Source organism: Scyliorhinus torazame, chromosome 11 (genome assembly GCF_047496885.1).
Source record: "Scyliorhinus torazame isolate Kashiwa2021f chromosome 11, sScyTor2.1, whole genome shotgun sequence".
In the NCBI taxonomy this organism is placed as follows: Eukaryota; Metazoa; Chordata; class Chondrichthyes; order Carcharhiniformes; family Scyliorhinidae; genus Scyliorhinus; species Scyliorhinus torazame.
In genome coordinates this window covers 54,035,491-54,059,001 of record NC_092717.1, presented here as the reverse complement: position 1 = coordinate 54,059,001, position 23,511 = coordinate 54,035,491, and the positions used below count along the sequence as shown (strand labels likewise).

The window sequence follows — 23,511 nt, the reverse complement described above, 5'->3', positions numbered from 1 at the left end:
TCCACTCCCGCGCCGGTTGGGAGAATCGCCTGGGCCGCCAAAATTTCCCAGGACGCCGGTCCGACGCCCTCTCGCGATTCTCCCAAGCATCGGGAACGGCCCGGTCGAGTTTCGCAGGCCGGAGAATCGGCGGAGACAACCAAAATGGCGATTCTCCAGCACCCCCGCTATTCTCAGGCCCGGATGGGCCGAGCGGCCAGGTTCCCCCCGGCGCTGTCCACATCTGGTCGCTGCCGCCGTGAACGGTGCGTGAACGCTGGAGGGGGGGGGGGGGGGGGGGGGGGCGGCCTGCAGGGGGGCGAGGGGGGATCCTTCACCGGGGGGTACCTCAAATGTGGGGTGGCCCGCGATCGGTGCCCACCAATCGTCGGGCCGTCCTCTCTGAAGGAGGACCTCCTTCCGCGGCCCTGCAAGATCCGTCAGACATCTTCTTGCGGGGCGGACTTAGAGAGGACGGCAACCACGCATGTGCGGGTTGGCGCCGGCCAACCCGCGCATGCGTGGATGATGCCCGTTATGCGGCGCCGGCCGCGTCATCTATGCGGCGCCGCCTTTACGCGGGCGTCAAGGCCTTGCGCGTATAGATAACGCAGCCCCGATCCTGGCCCATTGTCAGGGCCTGAATCGGTCGGGATCGGGGCCGTTTCACGCCGTCGTGAACCTCGACGGCGTTCACGACGGCGCGGCCACTTCGGCGCGGGAGTGGAGAATCCCGCCCCTAATGTTTCAGGTCTATAACCTTTCACCTGATGCTATGTCTGCCTTACTACAAATTGTACTTTAGATACTGAGAGTACAGGAGTGTGCCCAATCTGACAAGTGACCGATGTACCAAATTTTAACACATTCCAGCACAACCTCACTGGGAGAGAAATTGGACCAGGACGGCTTTGTTTCTTATCGGCAGCTGAGGTGCATGTTTGTGTTGGTCATTTGTAGTTAGTATCAGAGCAGTTTGGCTGCTGCACTATAAGTACTGCATATTGTCACCTCCAGTATTAGTGCTTGGTAAATATTAGTGTTGTACATTATTGAACTCTGGAGTTTTAATGCTGTGCTTTGTTAGACATTAAAGCAGTTTGGCTGCTCTATTGTAAGCACTGCATGTTGCCACTTCTAAAATTAGTATTGGTGAATGTTAATGTTGTGGATTATTTGAGCTCTGGAGTATTGTTGCTTTGCCTTGCCTGTGTTCAAAGTGATAGCATTGTGCTTCAGCAAGTTTCACATGTTTTCAGACAAGGCACATTGGTAATGATTGTGAGTTCAGGTAATGTGCAGCAAAGATACTCCATTCTGCAGCCTATCTAGGAATGATTTGACCAAATTACACAATCCATGTAGCGTGGTGGCCAGTTACACATTCCCCTTCCTGACAGTGTCACTATATCAATTTTAGTAACCTTTTTTAAAAATGTATTTTATTACAAACATGTTTCAAAACAGGTTACAGTGAACAAACACCCCGGGAAACATGCTTCCCTACAATCAACTATCCAGTCTGAACAGGTATTTCCTCTTTTTCACCCCTCTCCCACGCGACGAACAGCCCCTCAAACTCAGTCACAAACATCCCCTACCTTTCCTCAAACCCCCCTGAAGAGCCCCATAACATACTTTATCTTCTCTAATCTCAGGAAGTCATACAGGTCACCCAACCAAGCCGCTATCCCCAGTGGCGATGCCGACCGCCATTCCAGCAAAATTCGTCACCATGCAATCAGAGAGGTGAAGGCCAAGACATTGGCCTTCCTCCTCTCCAGGAGCTCCGATTTCTCTTGAGACCCCAAATATCGCCACCAAAGGGTCTGGATCCACCTCCTCCTCCAGTATCCTGGCTAAGACATCGAACACTCCCGCCCAGAATCTTCCCAATTTTCCGCAACCCCAAAACATGTGTGCGTGATTCGTTGGCCTCCGCCCGCACCTCTCACACTCATCTGCTACCCCCTGAAAGAACCCACTCATTCTCACCCGAGTCATATGCACCCTGTGCACCACCTTGAACTGTATCAAGCTCATCCTTGCACATGAGGCGGTCCTATTTACCCTATGCAGTGCCTCACTCCATGCTCTCCAATTGATCTCCCCTCCCAACTCCGCTTCCCATTTCTCCTTGATCTTCACCACCTGCTCGCCTCCCTGCTCCCCCAGCCACTTGAATATATCCCCAATTCTTCCCTCCCCTTCCACATCCGGGAGCAGAAGTCGCTCCAGCAGGGAGTATCCCGGCAACCTAGGGAATCCCCTCCAGACCTTTCGCACAAAGTCCCTAATATGCAGATACCTGAACTCTCTCCCCCTCGGCAGCTCTATCCTCTCCCTTAGCTCCTCCAGACTGGCGAACCGTTCCTCCAAATACAGATCCCTCACCTTGACCAGCTCTACTTCCCTCCACCTCCTGTATACACTATCCATCCTGATTTTCGCACAGCGGAGTAAGCACCGACATCCCTTCCACCCTAAAATCTCTCCTTAACTGATTCCATATCTTCACTGTGGACTGCACCACTGGGCTCCTTGAATACCTACTCAGAGCCATTGGCAATGCTGCGTCACCATAGCCCTTAAACTAGACCCCTTACAAGATTCCCCCTCCATCCTAACCCACTCTACCCCTTCTTCTTCCCACCACCGCCGCACCTTGTCCACATTTGCCGCTCAATAATAATGAAGCAAGTTCGGCAACCCAATCCCCCCTGCTGTCTCTGCCTCTGTAGGAGAGTCCTCCCCACCCTCTGCACCTTCCCCTCCCATACAAAGTCAGAAATGATCGTTTACACTTTCCGAAAAAAGGCCTTTGGTATAAAGATCAGGAGAGCTTGAAAGATAAACAAGAACTTCGACAGAATTTTCATTTCCTACCACTTGGACCCTCCCTGCCAGCATTAAATGCAGTGTATCCCACCGCTTAAGATCCTCCCTAGCCTCCTCCACCAGCTTCGTTAAGTTCCACTTATGGAGCCCCGTCCATTCCCTCACTACCTGAAAGCCCAAATACCTAAACCTATCTCTCGCTACCGTAAATGGCATCTCCCCTAAATTAGCCCGCTGCGCCAGCTCATTCACCGGGAATACCTCGCTTTTCCCTATATTCATCAATTTTATTAACCTAACATTGGGTTGATAAGCATAACCGTAAATATTTAGGGAATGTTGGGCTCCTATTTCCTTGAACTTAGAAGGTTGGGGTTGATCTGATCCAGGGGTGTAAATTCACAATAACAGGATCTTTACAATGCACAATGAGGCTATTCAGCCCTTTGAGTCTGTACTGGATTGCTGAAGGACTATTTTACATAGTTTCACTCCCCTGCCCCTGCCTATCCCGATAACCTTGCACATACATTCTTTCAGAAAGCAATCCAGTTCCCTTTTGAATACCTTGATCACAGCTGCCTGCATCATCCTCTCAGGAAGTTTGTTCCAGACTCCAACCAACCTCTTTGTAAAAATGTTTTCTCTCACATAAAACTGCTTTTATCCCTGAATCATTCTTTTGAATCACTTCTGTACGCTCTCCAATGCCTTCACATTCTTCACCCAGAACTGGATTTTCTCCTCCAGATGTGGCCTAACCAGCACCTTATGCAAGGTCTCCTTACTCTTGTACTCAATGCCCCTTTTAATAAAGCCTGAGATACTGTAGGCGTCATTAACTGCTCACCCAACATGCCCTGCCGTCTTCAATGACTTCTGTAAATATACACCAAGATCCCTTTGTTCTTGCACTATCTGAAGAGTTTCTCTCTATTTTGTACTGTCTCTCCATGTTCATTCTGCCAAAATGAATTGCCTCATTTTTCTGCATTGAACTTCATTTGCTATTTGTCTTCCCAATCCACCAACATGTCCATGCCCTTTTGAAGTTCTAGACTATCCTCATCACAATTGACATCATTTCCAATCTTCTTGTCATCTGCACATTTTGAAATCATGTGCTGAATACCACAGTTTAGCTTATTAGTATATATCAGGAAATGCAAGGGTGCCAACACCAACAACTGGGGAATTTCATTACAAACTTTCTTCTAGTGAAAACAACAATTTATCACTTTCCTTTCACTCAGCCAATTTCTTACCCAAATGCCTACTTTCCTTTTTATTCTTCGAGCTAGAATTGTGCCCACAGGCTTGCTGTGTGACACTGTATCAAATGCCTTTTGAAAATCCATATAGGCAATAGCATTACCCATACCAACCTTCTGTCAATTCTTCAAAAGATTCCAGCAAGTTAGTTAAACATGATTCCCTTAATGACTGTATGAGACAAAGGAGCAGAAGTAGACCATTTGGCCCATCAAATCTTCTATCATTCAATGAGATCATGACTGATCTGATATGATAATCCTCAACTATATTTTCTTGCCTTCTCCCCATAATTCTTGATTCCCTTACTGAATTAAAATGTGTCACCTTGGCCTTGAACATAGTTAACAGCCCAGCTTCTGCAGCCCTCTGCAGCAAAGAACTCCACAGATTCACTGCCCTCTGAGTGAAGAAATTCCTCCTTATCTCTATCTTAGGGGCTTGAAGTTCCATATATCCTTGCTGGAAAGTGAATGGTATTTTGTGTTGAAATGGCGGTTGAACTTACTTGGTACCATTGTTTGAAAGCTTTGCCCCGAAAATTAGGTACAAAAGGCAACAACAGTTGACGAAAATACCAAGGCCAAGTAGCTGTCACTGTAAAATGTATACACCAATCTCCCTTTTTTTCTCCTGAGGTTCGTTTCTTTCAGCCATATCTGACTCGGAGCCAGATTCATCACTTCTCTTCAAGAACTTATCCATGGCAAACTGTGCTCAAACACGCCACATTAAACAATAAATGTTCTCAAGCAACAACTTACAAGCACAATTTCAGCTCTTTGGCCATGCCGAGCCGAACACTCCTGCTCCGAAAGTGTATCCTCGCACCCCCACCCCCCTAGCACAGTGTTACCAACCTTCAGCTGCCTTCTCAGATATTCGGGCTTCTTTTGGGGTCTCTTTGACTACTGGGGCTTTTCCCGATCCACTTCACTAAGGTTTCCTCCTTGCAGCCTTTTCTCTAATTGGAGCCTTTTTTTCCTTTCCTTAACATTAATGGTTCTTGTTTCTTGCCTCGGTCATCTTCCCTAACTGAGAACTTCATATTTTTTGCTTCTCCCTGTCTTCTCTCCTGTTTTTCACCTCTTCCTGGGTTTTTGCGCCGTTTTGAGTCTTCTATTTTTGCGCAGGCGCATGGGGCCTTCATCTTCAGCTTCGAGGTCAGCTGACCAACGTAAAGAATCCAAACTGCGCATGCGCGGGAGGCTCGAGGTTCTTCGGGACTTGCGAGATGCCGAGCTCAGCTGAAGACCAAGGTTAGTTTTAGTTTACAAAAGCAGACATGAATTAGTAGCTTTGAACCTTATTTGCGGCACACTTGGGCGATGTGCTGCAGCACGTTGGGAACCACTTTTCTGCACGATCTTCCTCCCAGCTCACAAGTTTTGTATAATTTGCAAATTTTGAAATTGTTCCCTCTGCACCCAGGTCTAGGTCATTAATATACATCAAGAAAAGAAACACTGACTCCTGGGGAACTCCACTCCAAACCGTCCTCGAGCCTGAAAAATGCCAATTCACCACTACTCTGTTTCCTGTCCCTCAGCCAATTTTATATCCATGTTACTACTGCCCCTTTTGTTCCAGGAGCTCTAACCTTGCTCACAAACCCATGCATGCTTTCCTTAATTATCTTGCGCTTATCGATGTGACTAGTGATTTTGTCCCAAACTATTATTTCCGGAAATTTCACTACCAGGAAATCAAAAATGACTGGTCTGTAGTTGCTGGCTTTGTCTTTGCATCCCTTTTTGAACAAGGGTGTAACATTTGGAATTCTCCAGTCCTCTGGCATCACCCCTTCAATCTGAGGAAGAATGGAAGATTGCCTGTGCAATTTCCACTCTCACTTCCCTCCATACCCAAGTGTTTGTTGAGTTTTTCGGGGCAGGTCTTTGCAGGGGATCAGTGATGGTGAGTGTGCCTTTTGCCAATCTTTAGGGGTCGACGGTGGGAACTGGAGGGATATAGGGTGGGTGGAGGCCACCATGCTAGCTGGGCAGGCTAGTTAACGGCAGTGAAGTGGGGGTTGCAAGGAGGAAGGCATTGGGTGGGCTGGGGTTGGTTTTTTGATTGAGCGAGGGGGAAATGGGGTTTCTGACATGGGTGTGGTTGGTGTGGCGCAGTTGGGAAGGGATCAATGGCAGTGAACATCCAGGGGTTGACCTGGAGGATCGTGTGACACGTGCTGGGGACTGGCTCAAAAAAGGATATGGCTGATTGGAAGGGGAAGGAGGCAGGGAGCCCCCCGACCAGCCTGGCCATGTGGAACATGAGCGGGTTGAATGGGCCGGTTAAATAATGGCGTGTGTTCACGCATTTGAGGAGTCTGAAGGCGGATGTGGCATTTCTGCAGGGGACCTGAAGTTGGGGGACCAGACGAGGCTGAGACAGGGATAGACGGGGCAGGTGTTCCATTCGGGGCTGGATATGAAGATGAGGGGGATGGCGGTATTGGTTAATAAGCGGGTTGCGCTCCAGGTATTGTGGCCAGTCGAGGGGTGGGGGGGAAGATATATGATGGTTAGTGGGAAGTTGGAGGGGATGCCCATGTTTCTGGTAAACATGGGAAGTAGGATGGCGTGGATTTTATGTGGTGGGTGTTAGGGAAGATCCCGGACTTGGACTCTCATCGGTTAATTATGGGGGGATGATGTTAACATGGTCATGGATCAAAGCTTGGACCGGTCAAGTCCCAAGTCGTCGAGGATGTTGGCAGTGGTGAAGGAGCTGAGGGGGTTTATGGAGCGCTGGCGGAGGTGGCCAACTCGGAGTATTCGCCGATTGTGTTTTCCGACCACGCGCCGCATTGGATTTGCAGGTGGCTCGTGGGTGGGGGCGCCTAACAGCCACTGTGAAGACTGGATGTGGATTTGCTGGCGGATGAGGAGGTGTGTGAGTGGGTGAGGGCTGCCATTGGGGCTATGTGGAGCTGATTTTTATCATTTTTTAACCGTTTTTATCAAATATATCTATCTCTTTCTTGAAACCATTTAATAATTCAAACTCCATCACACTATGGGGCAGCGAGTTCGACAAATTCACCACCCTCTGTGAGAAGTAGTTGCTCATCTCAGTTTTAAATCTATCGCATCTCAATCTATGGCCGGGATTCTGCGATATCGCGGCCAATCTGGTGAACCTCCTCAGAACTGCCTCCAATGCCACCACATCCTTCCTCAAATAAGGAGACCAGAACTGGACACAATACTCCAGATGTGGTCTCATCAACACCCTATACAATCGCAACAACACTTCCCTCTTATACTCCAGTCCTTTTGCAACAAACTCTAAAATTCCACTTGCCTTTATAACTACATGCTGTACCTGCATACCAACTTTCTGCGATTCATGAACACAGATACCCAGATCCCTCTGCCCAGATGCATTTTGAATCTGCTTTCCATTTAGATTTTTTTTGGCCAAAATGAATAACCTCACACTTATCCACATTAAACCACATCTGCCAAATTTTGGCCCATTTTCCTTGCCCATCCAAATCCATCTAAACTCTTTGGGCGGGATTCTCCGGGAATTGGCAGGGCAGGCAGAAACGGCGCAGTGGAGTGGCGGGAACCACTCTGGCGTCGGGCCGCCGCAAAGGTGCGGAATCTTCCGCACCTTCAGGGGCTACGACGGTGCCAGAGTGGTTTGCGCCCCGCTGGCCGACGTGGAAAGCCTTTGGCGCCGCGCCAGCCAGGAGCGTCAGCGTCTGCTGACGTCATCCCCGCGCATGTGCAGGGTGGTTCACCTTCGCACCGGCCATTGCGGAGACCTACACTGCCGGCGCGTTGGAATAGAATGCCCCCACGACACAGGCCCGCCCGCGGATCGGTGGGCCCCGCAGGCCAGGCCACCGTGGGGGCACCCACCGGGGCCAAATTGCCCTGCGCCCCCCCCCGAGGACCATGGAGGCCGCCCACGGAGCTGGGTCCCACCGGTAGGGACCTACCTTGATTTAAGCTGGCGGGACCCGTCAAAAACAGGCGGGAACTCGGCCCATCACGGGCCAGAGAATTCGGGCGGCCCCGGGACCTGTTGAGTCGCGCCTGTCCCCGCCATTCTCCAAAGCGGGCAGCGCGATTCACGCCTCGGCGACTTTTGGGGGGTGGGAGAATTCGGAGGCTGGCGGGGACGGGATTCGCGCCGACCCCCGGCGTTTCTCCGACCCGGCGGGGGGGTCGGCGATTCCCGCCCAAAATCTTCTCTTGACTGCCTGCTTTCCCACCTATTTTAGTATCATCGGTAAATTTTGTTATGTTATACTCTGTCCCTACTTGCAGATAATTTATATAGAGTGTAAACAGTTGAGGACCCAGGACTGACCCCTGCGGCACCCCGCTAGTTACGGTTTGCCAGCCAGAGAAGGACCATTTATCCTGACCGTCTGCTTTCTGTCAGTCAGCCCATCCTCAAACCAATCTGGTACTCTAATCCCAGTGCCCTGCGATATCACCTTCTGGGTACCCTGACATTGCCTGCAATACTTTTCTTTGAAGGTGACCCATTTTTCGGCCACCGTCATTTCTGCCAACATTTGCTTCCAGCTCACTTGACTCGGATCCATTTTCGTCCCATCGAAGTTGGCTTTCCCCAAATTAATTATTCCTGTTCTGGATTGTTCCTTGTCCTTTTCCTTGGGCAACCAAAACCTTATGAAACAAAGGTGACAGACCCCTAAATGCTCTCCCACTAGTATTTGATCCACTTGGGTGAACTCATTTCCCAGAACCAGGTCCAACTGTGCTTGCCCTCTCGTTGGACTGGAAACATACTGCTGCAGAAAATTATCTTGAACACTTTTCAGGAACTCTCACCGCTCTTGTCCCTTTGCTTTATTTCTATTCCAGTCTATGTTTATAAAATTAAAGTCCCCCATTATAATTACTCTATAATTCTTGCCTCTCTGTAATTTCTTGGTAAATTTGTGGTGTTCTATATACCATACCGATCAATGTTATTGAACCTTTTTAATTCCTTTCCCCTAGCCAGTGACATTCTGTCCTTGGTCCCTCATCATATCACTCTCGCTCTCGCGCTCTCTCTCTTTCTCCCCCTCTCTCAAATTCTCTGGCTTCATCCCTCTTGTGCTGTTTTCAAAGTGCTCTTGGATCTTTTCCATCACATGCGGTTTTGAAGCAGTCTTGAACCTCTCTCCTCTCGTTTTTTTGTTAAAAAACCTTTGGACCTCTCTCTCCGTGCTGTTTTTGAAGCTCTCTTGGACCTCCTTCCCCTTGCGCTATTTTTGAAGCTCACTCGGACCTCTCTCCTTTCATGCTGTTTTTGAAGCTCCCTTAGTCACGCTGCTTTTGACGCGCTCTCGTGCTGTTTTTGAACAATCGGCCCTCCTCTTTCGTGCTGTTTTTGAATTTCTTTTGGACCTCTTCGCCTTTCGCGTGGTTTTTGAAATGACTATGGAATTCAGTAAGGTAGATACAGTGACAATATTTTCAATGCAGAGGGAATCCAGAAGAAGAAAGCATAATGTTGAAATTAGTGTCACACAATTCAGGAGTGAAATCAAGAGACATCTTTTCATGTAAAAGGTCATGGAAATCTGGAACACATCTCAAAAGATTATGCTTGCTGAATTCATAGCTGTTTTCAAGATTTCAAGAAACAGGTTTTTGTTAGGTAAGGCCATCAAGTTACATGGAAAGAAGGCAGATAAATGGAGATGATAAATGATGCAGATCAGCCATGATTGGATTGAATGAGAGAGCATGTGTGAGGGGCTAACTGGACTACCATTTCTTTCAAAAGCCTGGCATTTAAATCACCATTTTATGTCACAGCAAATGGAGGTGGATTTTATTTACAATCATGCAGTTTGTGCACATGTCAGCAGAGGTATCCAGCGTGCACTCTGGATCAGTAGGACCTTAAATGTAGAACGGTTTCTCTCCATGCCATGTGAGGATTTGAAGGGACTTATTTTTTTTCTAAAAAGCTTCGAATGAGATTGCAATATCAATAATTTATTACCTGTATTTAGATCAATTTCATTGGCAAACTGCACTGGCTTCATTGTCGATAGGAAAGAAAACACATTTATAGAATTTATGGAAATTGAATCACTGCTTATTACTATTTGGTGAGCGATTGCAGAGCTCTGAGATGCAGGGGTATCTGGGTGCCTTTGTGCATGAATCGCAAAAGGCTTGTATGCAGCAGTTAATTAGGAAAGCGAATAAAATGAGTGCAGCATGGTAGCACAGTGGTTAGCACTGCTGCCTCATGGCGCTGAGGATCCGAGTTCGATCCCGGCCCCGGGTCACTGTCCATGTGGAGTTTGCACATTCTCCCCATGTCTGCATGGGTCTGACCCCCACAACCCAAAAGTTGTGCAGGGTAGGTGGATTTGCCGCGCTAAATTGCCCCTTAATTAGAAAAAAAAAAATTGGGTACTCTTTTTAAAAGAAAAAAGGAAAGATAATAAAATCATTTATTGCAAGAGGAAGTGAATACAGAAATAGGGAGGTTAAGCTTCAGTTATATGGAGCAGTAGTGAGACCTGTTGGACCAGGGTTTAGAGAACAAAGTGTATCATGGAGTTCACCTGACCCACACCTTTTACTGGATTGTGGTGTCATAATATACATCAGTACATAATGGTGCAATCACAGACACACACTGATGGACATGCAGTAGGACCAACCAGCATATATAACACCGCAGCCAATCACCAGTGAGAGCACAAGCACTATAAAGACAGTGGACAGGAGAGTTCCCGCTCATTCTAGCAGCAGCCAGCTCGGAGCACAGAGCTCACAGCCTGCATCACAGACATTCACCATGTGCTGAGTGCCTCACCATAGCTAGTGATAGGAAAGGGTCCACAGTTGAGCTGGTATTGCTTATACCCACGTTTACAGTATGTTAGCATAGTTGAACAGTTAATAAAATAGCGTTACACCACTTCCAGCATTGTTGGCTTGTTTGTGAATCAGAACACCCAACACGACATGGTACAAGGAGTGGCCGCAATCTAGCACTTGTGAGACCTACCTGCAACTTCTCAGCATTCCGGCATCCTACAGCATGGAGAACATCAACCCGCCACCGCCGCTCCGCATCGCTGGCAATCTCAGGGTAAATTGGAAGATATTTAAACAGCGCTTCCAGCTCTTCCTCGAGGCCACGGGCAGGGAGAATGCATCGGACACCAGGAAGATAGCCCTTCTTCTCTCCACGGCTGGGCAACATGCCATCCACATCTTTAACTCCCTGACATTCGCGGACGACGAGGACAAGACCAAGTACAAGACTGTGCTCCTCAAATTCGACACACACTTCAGTGTTGAAGTCAACGAAAGCTTCGAAAGGTACCTGTTCCAGCAGCGCTTGCAGGGTAAGGATGAGCCTTTCCAATCCTATTTAACACACCTCCGCATCCTCGTGCAATCCTGCGGCTACGGGCCCACCTCCGATTCCATGATACGCGACCAGATTGTTTTTGGGGTCATGCCGGACACCCTGCGTCAGCAGCTCCTTAAAAGTTAAGCAACTAACCCTAGCGACTGCCATCGAGACCTGTGTCCTGCATGAGAATGCCACCAGCCGGTACTCCTACATATAGGCAGCTGAAATGGCGCGGCAAGGGCCCCATGAGGCGGAACAGGTCCAAACGATCGAACACCTCCCGGGCCGCAGTCTGGAGGAGGGCGGCCATTCTGTGCGCTTTCTGAGGCCTCCTGCGCTTGTATGCGCCAAACAAGGGGACGGTGACGTGGAGGAATGCGATGCGCAGGCCCGCACCACGCAAGACCGTACCACGCATGCGCGGTGGCGCAATGAACGCACTGACGTCACGACGTGCGGCAACTGTGGCTCCGCCCACTTAAAGCGGCAATGCCCTACAAAATCGCGACAGTGCCTACGCTGTGGTAGGCTTGGCCACTATGCTGCCTGCTGTCGAGCAGCCGAGCCTGCCAACTCGCAACGATTTAACCAGCCTTCCAGGAATGTTTGGGCAATCTAACCCACCTTCACCGAGTCCAATCCTGACTTCATGCAGACCAGTGACACCGAGGACAGGGAGCCTTTTCGAGTCGCTGTCATAACCAAGAACAGGCTGTCCGCGAATCCAAAGCACCAGCCGCTGTTGGTACACAGCATTGATCCGGACGACGAGTGGTGTGCCACCCTGTTGGTCAACCGATCCCAGATCAGGTTCCGTTTGGACACTGGTGCTTCCGCCAATCTCCTCGCATGGTCAGCATTTCAAACCCTGGGGGTCAAACCAACAATTCTTCCATCCAATTGCCAACAGGTCGATCCCCGCTACCGGGTCATGCCAACTTGAGGTGACGCACAACGCGCGAAAAGTCACCCTACCTTCGAGATTGTGGGCTCCTCAAAGGACTCCCTGCTAGGCGCACAGGTGTGCAAGCTCCTCAACCTCATGCAGCGCGTACATTCCCTCTCTCCAGAGGACACGCCTGACTTCCAAGATGCGGACATCAGGGCGCAACTAAGTGCCATCATCACTCAACACCGAGATGTCTTCGAAGGCATGGGCACACTTCCCTACACATACAAAATCCTGCTCAAACAGGACACCACGCCTGTGGTTCATGCACCTCGCAGAGTCCCAGCACCCCTCAAGGACCGCCTCAAGCAGCAGCTGCAGGACCTCCAGGACCAAGGAGTGCTTTCCAGAGTGACGGAACCAACCGACTGGGTCAGTTCCATGGTGTGCGTCAAGAAGCTTTCCGGCGAGCTCCGGATCTGTATCGACCCGAAGGATTTAAATCGTAACATCATGCGGGAGCATTACCCTATCCCCAAGGGTGAGGAGATCACGCGCGAGATGGCTCGAGCCAACATATTCACCAAGCTGGATGCATCAAAGGGCTTCTGGCAGATTCAGTTGGACAAGTCCAGCAGAAAGCTGTGCACTTTCAACACCCCATTTAGCAGGTACTGCTACAATAGAATGCCATTTGGAATCATATCAGCATCTGAAGTGTTCCACCGCATCATGGAGCAGATGATGGAGAGCATCGAGGGTGTGCGCGTCTATGTGGACGACATCATCATCTGGTCCACCACCCCGCAGGAGCATATCAGTCGCCTCCAACGCGTTTTTAAGCGAATATGGGACCAAGGCCGGCGCCTCAACAGAGCCAAATGTTCTTTCGGCCAGACCAAACTCAAGTTTTTAGGAGACCACATCTCCCGGTTGGGTGTGCGGCCGGATGCGGGCAAGGTGGCAGCCATCGCGGCCATGCAGAAGTCGGCGGATAAGAAGGCGGTGCTCCGGTTCTTAGGAATGGTCAACTTCCTAGGAAAGTTAATCCCTAACCTTGCTTCCCACACCACGGCTCTCCGCAACCTAGTTAGGAAGACGACGGACTTCCAGTGGCTTCCCGCCCACCAGCGAGAATGGGAGGAGCTCAAGGTCAAGCTGACCACCGCCCCGGTATTGGCGTTTTTCGATCCTGCAAGGGAGACAAAAATATCAACAGACGCGAGCCAATCTGGCATAGGGGTGGTGCTCCTGCAACGAGATGACGTCTCGTCATGGGCCCCTGTTGCCTATGCGTCACGGGCCATGACCCCCACAGAGCAGCGCTATGCGCAAATCGAGAAGGAGTGCCTAGGCCTGTTGACCGGTGTCGACAAGTTCCATGACTACGTGTATGGCCTTCCCCAGTTCACTGTGACCGACCATCGCCCGCTGGTCGGTATCATCCAAAAAGACCTCAATGATATGACCCCTCGCCTACAACGCATTCTGCTCAAGCTCCGGAGATACGGGGTAAGGACCTGATCATAGCCAAAGCTCTGTCCAGGGCAGTCACCACTCCCTCCGACCCAGAGGGGTTCGTTTGCCAAGTCGACGCCCATGTGGCCTTCACGGCTGCCAATCTGCCGGCCACGGATGAACGCCTAACCCACATTCGCCGTGAGACTGCGGCTGACCCCCTGCTACAACGTGTGATGCGCCACATGACTGACGGATGGCTCAAGGGGCAATGCCCACAGTTCTATAATATTCGAGTTGATGTGGCAGTCGTTGATGGCGTCCTCCTGAAGCTGGACCGCATCGTGATCTCACACCGCATGCATCACCTGGTTTTAGAGCAGCTGCACGAGGGCCATCTCGGCATAGAGAAGTGCCGACGGAGGGCCCGAGAGGCTGTCTACTGGCCTGGCATAAATGAGGACATTGCCAACACTGTGCTCAATTGCCCCATCTGTCAGTGGTTCCAGCCAGCCCAACCACGGGAGACCCTTCAGCCCCATGAGTTGGTCATGTCCCCTTGGTCTAAGGTAGGCGTGGACCTGTTCCATGCGCTCGGCAGGGACTATGTTCTCATAGTTGATTATTTTTCCAGCTATGCACGACATCACGTCACCGACTGTTATCCGTGCCTGCAAAGAGACCTTTGCTCGTCACGGCATCCCACTCACTGTGGTGTCGGACAATGGGCCCTGCTTCGCGAGCCAGGAATGGTCTAACTTCGCCAGCAGGTACAACTTTGTACACGTGACGTCCAGTCCCCTGCACCCCCAGTCAAATGGCAAAGCAGAAAAGGGCGTCCACATCGTAAAGAGGCTCCTCTGCAAGGCTGCTGATGCAGGATCCGACTTCTGCCTCGCCTTGCTGGCCTATCGCTCGGCTCCACTGTCCACTGGCCTGTCACCAGCCCAGCTGCTGATGGGTCGCACCCTCAGGACCACTGTACCGTCCATTCACGTCCCAGACCTCAACCATGCTCCGGTCCTTCAGCGGATGCAACAGTCTCGCGGGCAGCACAAGGCGGCGCATGACGCTCGAGCGACTGATCTTCCTACTCTGGCGCCAGGTGACAACGTCCGAATCCATCTTCCGGAGGGTGGCTGGTCTGCGACTGCTGTGTTTCTTCGGCTGGTGGCCCACCGCTCATTCCTGGTTCGTCTGCCTGATGGCTCCATTCACTGCCGAAATCGGTGTGCCCTTCGTCTGGTTCCACGCTCGCTACGCAGTCCTCCACCGGTGTTGTCCCCGACTTGGACTTTGTAGAGCTTCCTCCTCACTTGGCCGTGGCCCGGCCCGATCCTCAGCCGGTGGCTCCTGACCCATCCTTGAGGCGGTCAACCTGAATTCGTCGCCCACCTCAGAGACTTGATTTATGAGCCTTACAATGTTGGACTCAATGCTTTGTTCTTTCATCCTGTTCCAGCATTTCACTAGTTTGTTTATAGCATTTGTTGTTGGTGTAACATCTTGTTTTTCTTTTCTCTGCACCAGGCACCTTCCTGTGTATATAGACTAGCCTCATGTACATAGTTATGTAAATACTGCACACACATGGTCAGATACATTCATTACAAGATCTTTATTCTCACATAGGCACATGTTCTTTGTAAAAAAGGGGGATGTCATAATATACATCAGTACATTATGGTGCAACACATATACACACTGATGGACATGCAGTAGGACCAACCAGCATACATAACACCGCAGCCAATCACCAGTGAGAGCACAAGCACTATAAAGACAGGAGACAGGAGAGTTCCCGCTGATTCTAGCAGCAGCCAGCTCGGAGCACAGAGCTCACAGCCTGCATCACAGACATTCACCATTTGCTGAGTGCTTCACCATAGCTAGTGATAGGAAAGGGTCCACAGTTGAGCTGGTATTGCTTATACCCACGTTTACAGTATGTTAGCATAGTTGAACAGTTAATAAAATAGCGTTACACCACTTCCAGCATTGTTGGCTTGTTTGTGAACCAGAACACCCAGCACAACATGTGGTATGGGGAGCACACGTCCCACTCTACAGGCGTAGTACAGCAGAAATGGAAAAGTATTTTTTAAAGCAAAACAATGTTTATTCTATGAGCTCAAGTTAACCTTTTTAAAACAGTGAACATTTTAGCAACCATTAATTCAAATACAACCCCCAAAGACTACAACACTAAGTAAACCTTTAAGCTTTCCTTTTTAACATCCATACGACTTAAAAACAAAACCTTTATCAGAAGCACATCAGGTTCAAGTCACTACTGAAAACATTTATAATTCTGAATTCACCAAATGATCAAGAGATAGTCTTTTGCTGGCATAGAGAACAGCAGTACACCTGCTTGGTCTGGATTCAGCTCCAACACTGAAAACAAAACTAAAACACCCTGCAGCAAACAGCCTAAAACGAAAGTAAAAAGCTGACAGACCGCCCAGCTCCACCCACTCTCTGACATCACTGCAGTAGTAAACACCCATTTCTTAAATGCACTCTCACTACAGATATTTATATACACACCCATTTATAAACACCCATTTCTTAAAGGTACTCTCACATGACAGACCACATCTGGAATACTCTGTACAGTATTGGTCATCTTATTTACAGAAGGATGTAAATGCATTCAAAGCAGTTCAGAGAAGGTTTATCAGACTAATACCTGGAATGGGTTGATTGTCATATGAAGAAAGGTTAGACTAGGCTAGGCTGGTTTCTGCTGGAGTTTAGAAGAGAAAGAGACAACTTAATTGAAGCCTTTAACATCCTGAGGGGTCTTGACCAGGTGGATGTGGAGAGGATGTTTCCTCTTGTGGGAGAATCTAGAACTGAGGGTCACTGGTTAAAAATAAGCATTTGCCAATTTAAAGCCGAGATGAGGCAAAAGAATATTCTGAGGGCTGTGAGTCTATAGAATTCTCTTCCTGAAAAGGCAGTGGAAAAAGAGCCTTTGAATATTTTTCAGGCAAGGGTGGATAGATTCTTGATAGGCAAGGTGGTGGTAGGTTATTGGGGGTAGAGGGACGCAGATTTGAGGTTACGATCAGACTTATTAAATGGTGGCACAGGCTCGAGGGACTGAATGGCCTACTTCTCCTTATTTGTATGTTCAATTTATAACAGGTATTTTCTGATTCATTTTATAGTTTAAAGAAATGTTTTTATAAAAACTTGAAACACTGCCTAATTACTTAATTTTTCTTCTGTTGGTTTTGGTTACTGAAATTTGTTAAAACTGTCTATATTAATAAATATGCTAACATTGCACTAAATCTTTGGCTTTTCTCCTTATGCATGTGAGTAAAATGCACAGCAAGTGATCTATTTCCATCAATTTAAAAATAAACAAGAACTTCATGGTTAAATGCCTTGAAGCAGTAAAATCTCGGCAAGAACATGTGAAGAGGACACTCAATGGAACACATACCACCTCCAAATTAACTGAACAATATTACATCCATCACGGGCACGATGGGCTGAAGGGCCTCTTTCTATGCTTTAAAACACTATGGCTCTCTGACAATTGTGCAGCTCGTCCTTGGGACTTTTACCTGCTTAGTTGGTGCTCTGTAACGACAAAGCAGAAAAGAGCTTTTTATTAAGAGCTCCCATCTCATTGAAGAGGTTTCAGGCCAATCCACATTCAATAACCTGCTCTGAAAACTGTGAACATCTTGACAGTTGTAATAAATTTCACCACAGAACCGGAGGCTATCCACAACATGCTTAAACAAAAAGTCAGTTTTCCCTAACCCCCAATGTTAACAAATTCTCAAAAGAAATTCTGGATCCAGATCTAAATACGTGCCAAAAACAAATGGGTTCTTCCTTGAACTGTATAATGTGTACCAAGTTTTGTTGAAATCTGCCCGATAGTTTTTGACATTGTCTGTCTGTCTGTCTGTCAACAATGCAATGAATGAAAATATTACCTCCACCCTAACTAGCAGAGTTTAGGCCCTGAGTATTGCAGTTGTTCAGGAAGTTGCGGATGAGTCGGGGCATAAGCTGATGGAGAAGTAATGGTTGAACTTTTTCATTCAAAAGTGACCTAAAGCGGTTTTGTTGCTGATATCCTACTCCCTGTGTCTCCTCTCCCCCTCCCCAACCAGGCTATTAGAATTTAAATCCCGTTTCTCTCAATTTTGGCAAATTCCTGAAATCCCCTTCACTACCAGGCACTGCCCTTCCTCAGTTTTCCGGAACTTCAGGACACCCAAGTCGCAGGTTCTGCACCCTTTCTCATTGTGACCTGTGCTTTGACCCAATATTCCCTTGCTGTTAAGTTCTGAAGGAGCGACCACACGGGAGCATAAGGGAAAATAACATAAGTTTAATGAATATGCATATTCACTTTACATCCATTCCCAAAGAGACTTCCACGCACTGGCCCACACCAGGGTAAGGGTGTTTACATCCGAGTTGATCCCACCTATTGAGGGAAGCCCTGCTCCTAGCGGGGAAGTTCATTCTTTGAGGGTCACGGGGAACCTGATGGGTCTGGTCCCGGGACTCTTGTGCACGTTATAACACTCACATGAGACATTCCTCCCCAGTGATTTACAAATCTCCCAAATTCCCCTCCTAATTATCTTTCGACTTTCCACTTGACTGTTCCTGGAACTCTGCAATGTCTCCATCCCTCAAAATACCGTTCAACCTTCAGATCCCATCTCAGTGTTGCCAGAATGCTGAAGAACACCAATTTGAAATTATTGGGGAGAAATTAAGTGTCAAATAATTCAATCCATGAAAGTTGGAATTCTGAAATCTGCTGTAATCAAAATGGAATTTCATTTATTCAGCTTTGTGACAATCTAGCAACCATCACAAATCAGTGAAAATGATGGGTTAGCAGAGGATAGCACAGTGATTAGCACTGTTGCTTCACAGCACCAGGGGCCCAGGTTGGATTCCCTGCTTGGGTCACTATCTGTGCGGAGTCTGCACGTTCTCCCTGTGTGTCCTTCCTCCGTGTACTCCGATTTTCTCCCACAAGTCCCGAAAGACGTGGATGTTCGGTGAATTGGACATTCTGAATTCTCCCTCAGTGTACCTGAACAGGTGCTGGAGTCTGGTGACTCGGGGCTTTTCAGAGTAACTTCATTGTTGTGTTAATGTAAGCCTACTTGTGACAATAATAAAGATTATAAGCCGAGAGTTTATGATGATAAAATCATTTTATGCTAATATGTCAAAGATACAGGTAATAAGACATTGGTTAGCTAATGGGAATTATTTTAATTTTATTTTTCAAGGTGTTTAAGAGAATAATGTATTTTGAGGTGAAGGGGACATGTGGCAAACATTTTTTTTGTGTTCTCTGTCTGGAGTGATGTAAGCTATTTTTGTTTCTTTCCAGTCGTGCCTTTCCTGCTAAATGGTCAGTCGTAAGTGGAGGCGCATCAAGAGGTTAGTCTTGTGTTTAAAAATTCAGAAATAAATTTATTGAATGTAGATTGTGAACAGTGTTGAACCCCCAGCCGTATCATTTTTATTTGTGCATATTGTACAATTTGATCTCTTACATCCTAGCTTGGAGAAGGGGACATTATTGTGTTAGCGTAACTTAAATATTTGTTATGTTTGCTTTGTTGATCCACATTACTGTACTTCATTTGCCTCCTTCGGGATAGGGTGGAGGTGTGGGCTTAAGTGGGGTGCTCTTTCCAAGAGACTCGATGGGCCTCCTTCTGCACTGTAAATTCTATGATCCTACAGCTTCCATTTTTTTACACTTGTGGAAATAAACTGGTCTACCAGTGGCATATTAAAGTAACTGGGGCGGGATTCTCCTCCAGCAATGCTGGAATCATGGAAGCATGATCGGGCAGAGAATCACCCGCCTACCGAAAATAGAGGCCGGCCCCGGGAATGCTAGCTCCGCTGCCTCAAATGCATTCTACATGGCATGTACAGTAAACATCTTTGGCATATCAATAACTGGCCCGCCCCGGTATTCTCCAATGCTCCACCTCCGCCACAAGGAATTAGGTTCACTTGTGGTATTGGGCCGGGGAGGGGGGGGGGGGCGGGGGGGGAAATGTATGTGGTGCGGAGGGCAGAGTGCCGGGGGTACGGCTGGAGGTGGGGCAGGCCGGCGCCACCGCGTAGCCCGTTGGGCACGGGTCTGCACGATGTGAACATATCTGCCTTTCAACCCCTGCGCACAATGCATGTTTGTATCCAACCAGGAATGGTTGGCATCTGCCTTGCCACTGCAGTCCTGGGGGATGCACTGTGGCTGTACGAACAGGGTCTGCTCGGGGATGGCCCTGCAGCAGCGGAGCTTGCCCCAGAGAAACAGGAACCAGCTGGTGAGGATGGAGAGCCAGCCACCCAACAGGCACAGGAGGATGGGAAGGAGGTGCCGCATTGGGTCTTGTGTGTACTGGCAGCGCCTGTCCTTTGAGGACCTGTTGGAACAGGCGTGTCGTCGAAAGCTCTGAGTAGGGATCCGTATGGTCTTCGGATCACGATATGCCTGGAACCATGAGGTTATGGGGGAGGACACCCACTCCCGGTGGCCGTCAAGGTGACAGTTGCCCTGAACATTTTTGCAACGGGGTCCTTCAAGGTGTCTGGGATCTTACAATAAATCAACGTCAATGTGGACCAAGCCCACCAGGTTTCCCTGGTCAGCGGGGTGCACCGCCAATGCCGGGATGCCCCAGGTACAGGGGGTGATCGATGGATCATATGTCCCCTTACGAGCACTGGTGCATGAGGGATGGACTTTACAAACCGAACGGGGTTCCATTCCAGGAACGTGCAGCTGGTGTGTGACCACGAGATGCACATCATGCATGTCTGAGCCCGATATCCAGGCAGCATGCCTGATGCCTTCATCCTGGCACACAACGATTCCTGACACCTTTGAGACACGTCCCCCCTGGGTGAGGGGTAGGCCCTTGGGTGACAGGGTGTAGGACCGCTCTGGAGGGGCCATAAGTATTCTGCTAGGAGAATCTTTCACACCGTGGTGACCTGCAGCGCCCTCCACAACATCGCGCAGCTGAGGGGCGACATGCTGGAGGAGGGTGATTAATGCAAGGCCTCGTCCGATAAGGATGGGGAGAAAGGCCAGGATGGGCAGGGCATGGCGCCCGGGCAGCCACAAAAGGTCGAACAACGTGTGCGCCATGGATGCCGCACGCGGGACGATCTCATCGCTTCCAGATTCACCGACTAGGGGGGCCGGGCCGACAACGGCACAAACATGCTCCAAATACACATGTTTAATATGAATATTGCCCAAAAGTCTGAATGTAGTTTGTTATTCCCGGGGCCCCAAAACCTGAAATGGGACTTATCCAGAACACACATTCAGACAAATGCACAAGATTTAGCATGGATCACATTCTGATAGACCATGGGTATAAATTTCCTGATCAACATATATATAATAATAATAATCGCTTATTGTCACAGGGAGGCTTCAATGAAGTTAATGTGAAAAGCCCCTAGTCGCCACATTCCGGCGCCTGTTCAGGGAGGCCAGTACGGGAATTGAATGCGTGCTGCTGGTCTTGTTCTGCATTACAAGCCAGCTGTTTAGCCCACTGTGCTAATCCAGCCCCTCATATGTTGGCAAAACGCAATGCTAAAATAATCACTGTGCAGGGTCTTTGCAAAAACTTGTATAGACTGTTTTACTCAGTTCATCTCGTGCAATGAGAAATCTACTACAGAAGAAATTAACTATTTTGTAAAAATACATTTATGGGATAGGAGTGCCGCTAGCTTGGCCAACATTTATTGCCCGTCCCTAGTTGCTCTTGAGAAGGTGGGGGTGAGCTGCCTTATTGAAACACTGCCTTTCCGAAGGGGTAGGTACACCCACAGTGCGGTTAGGGAGGAAATTCCAGAATTTTGACCCAGTGACAGTGAAGAAATGACGATCGATTCCAAGTCAAGATGGTAAGTGACTTAGAACATAGAACATGGAACATTACAGCGCAGTAAAGGCCCTTCGGCCCTCGATGTTGCGCCGACCTGTGAAACCACTCTAAAGCCCATCTACACTATTCCATTATCGTCCATATGTCTATCCAATGACCATTTGAATGCCCTTAGTGTTGGCGAGTCCACTACTGTTGCAGGTGGCGGTGTTCCCAGGTATCTGCAGCCCTTATCCTTCTGGCTGGTGGCGGCCATGGGTTTGGAAGGTGTTGCCTAGGGACTCTTGAAGAGTTCCTGCAGTGCATCTTGTAGATAGTACACACTACTGCTACTGTTTCTCGATGGTGGAGGAATTAAATGTTTGTGGAAGGGGTAGCGGTCAAGCAGGCTACTTTATCCTGGATGGTGTTGAGCTTCTTGAGTGTTGTTGAGTGAAGCAGGAGTCCCTGCTTCCACCACCTCCGGCAGCGAGTTCTAGGCACCCACTACCCTCTGTGTAAAAAAAACTTGCCTCGTACATCTGCTCGAAACCTTGCCCCTCGCACCTTAAACCTATTCCCCCTCGTAATTGACCCCTCTACTCTGGGGAAAAGCCTCTGACTATCCACTCTGTCTATGCCCCTCATAATTTTGTAGACCTCTTATCAGGTCGCCCCTCAACCTCCGTCGTTCCAGTGAGTACTCATCTCGGCAAGTGGAGAGTATTACACCACACTCTTGACTTGTGTCTTGGAGATGGTGGACAGGCTTTGGGGAATCAGGAGGTGAGTTACTTGTCACAGGATTCCTCGTCTCTGACTTGCTCTTGTAGCCGCAGTATGTGACTAGTCCAGTTAAGTTTGTAGTCAATGGAGGGGGCAGCACAGTGACGCAGTGGTTAGCATTGTTGCCTGACGACGCCGAGGTCCCAGGTTCGATCCCTGTCCTGGGTCACTCTCCGTGTGGAGTTTGCACATTCTCCCCATGTTTGCGTGGGTTTCGCCCCCACAACCCAAAGATGTGCAAGGTAGGTGGATTGGCCATGCTAAATTGCCCCTTAATTGGAAAATGAATTGGGTACTCTAAATTTATTTTTAAAAAATTTTTAGTCAATAGTAACCCACAGGATGTTGATCGTAGAGGATTCAGCAAGGGTAATGCCATTGAACTTTAAGGGCGAAGGTTCGATCCTCTCTTGTTGAAGATGGTCATTGCCCGGCACTTGTGTGGCACGAATGTTACTTGCTATGAGTCTGTAGATTGTGGGTCACTCGCAAATCAATTTCTTGCCGAATGAATTTGCTGGCAAAGATAATGCTGGTTGAAGGACATGCTATCAAGCTTATGTAACACTCTCATCACATTCAGTGGCCATTTTGCAACATGTACTCCTGTCCAAAACAAAATTGTAGGCTACAATACTCTCCTGAAACAAACATAGGAACAGGAGTTGGCCATTCAGGCCTCCAGCCTGTTCTGGCCCTCGGTGAAAGTACGACTAACCTGTAGTTTAGCTCCCTCCCACCTGCCTTGGCATCATGTTTATTTTTACCCTTTTCAACAAAAATCTTTTGATCTCTTACTTAAAATTATTAATTGAGCTTAACACTTCTAACACTCGACATGAAGCATATTACCTAACATCTTTCCTGAATGGCCTGGCTCTGATTTAAGATTAGGTTTTCTTTTTTTAAAACATTTTATTAATGTATTTGTAATTTTATAATAATAACAGTAACAACGCAAATCCAAATAAAGAACAAAGAAAAGTACAGCACAGGAACAGGCCCTTCGGCCCT

At 48.5% G+C, this 23,511-nt stretch overlaps 1 protein-coding gene across 32 annotated transcripts in view; it reads left to right on the top strand.

The window, feature by feature from the left end:
- Positions 1 to 23,511, top strand: part of clasp2 (cytoplasmic linker associated protein 2) — a 666,501-nt gene that overhangs the window by 345,709 nt on the left and 297,281 nt on the right. For all 32 annotated transcript variants that reach the window (XM_072467277.1, XM_072467285.1, XM_072467284.1 and 29 more), the window contains one exon: positions 19,194 to 19,243. In XM_072467277.1, the coding sequence (XP_072323378.1) occupies positions 19,194 to 19,243 (50 nt within the window). The remainder of the gene's footprint in view (positions 1 to 19,193; positions 19,244 to 23,511) is intronic.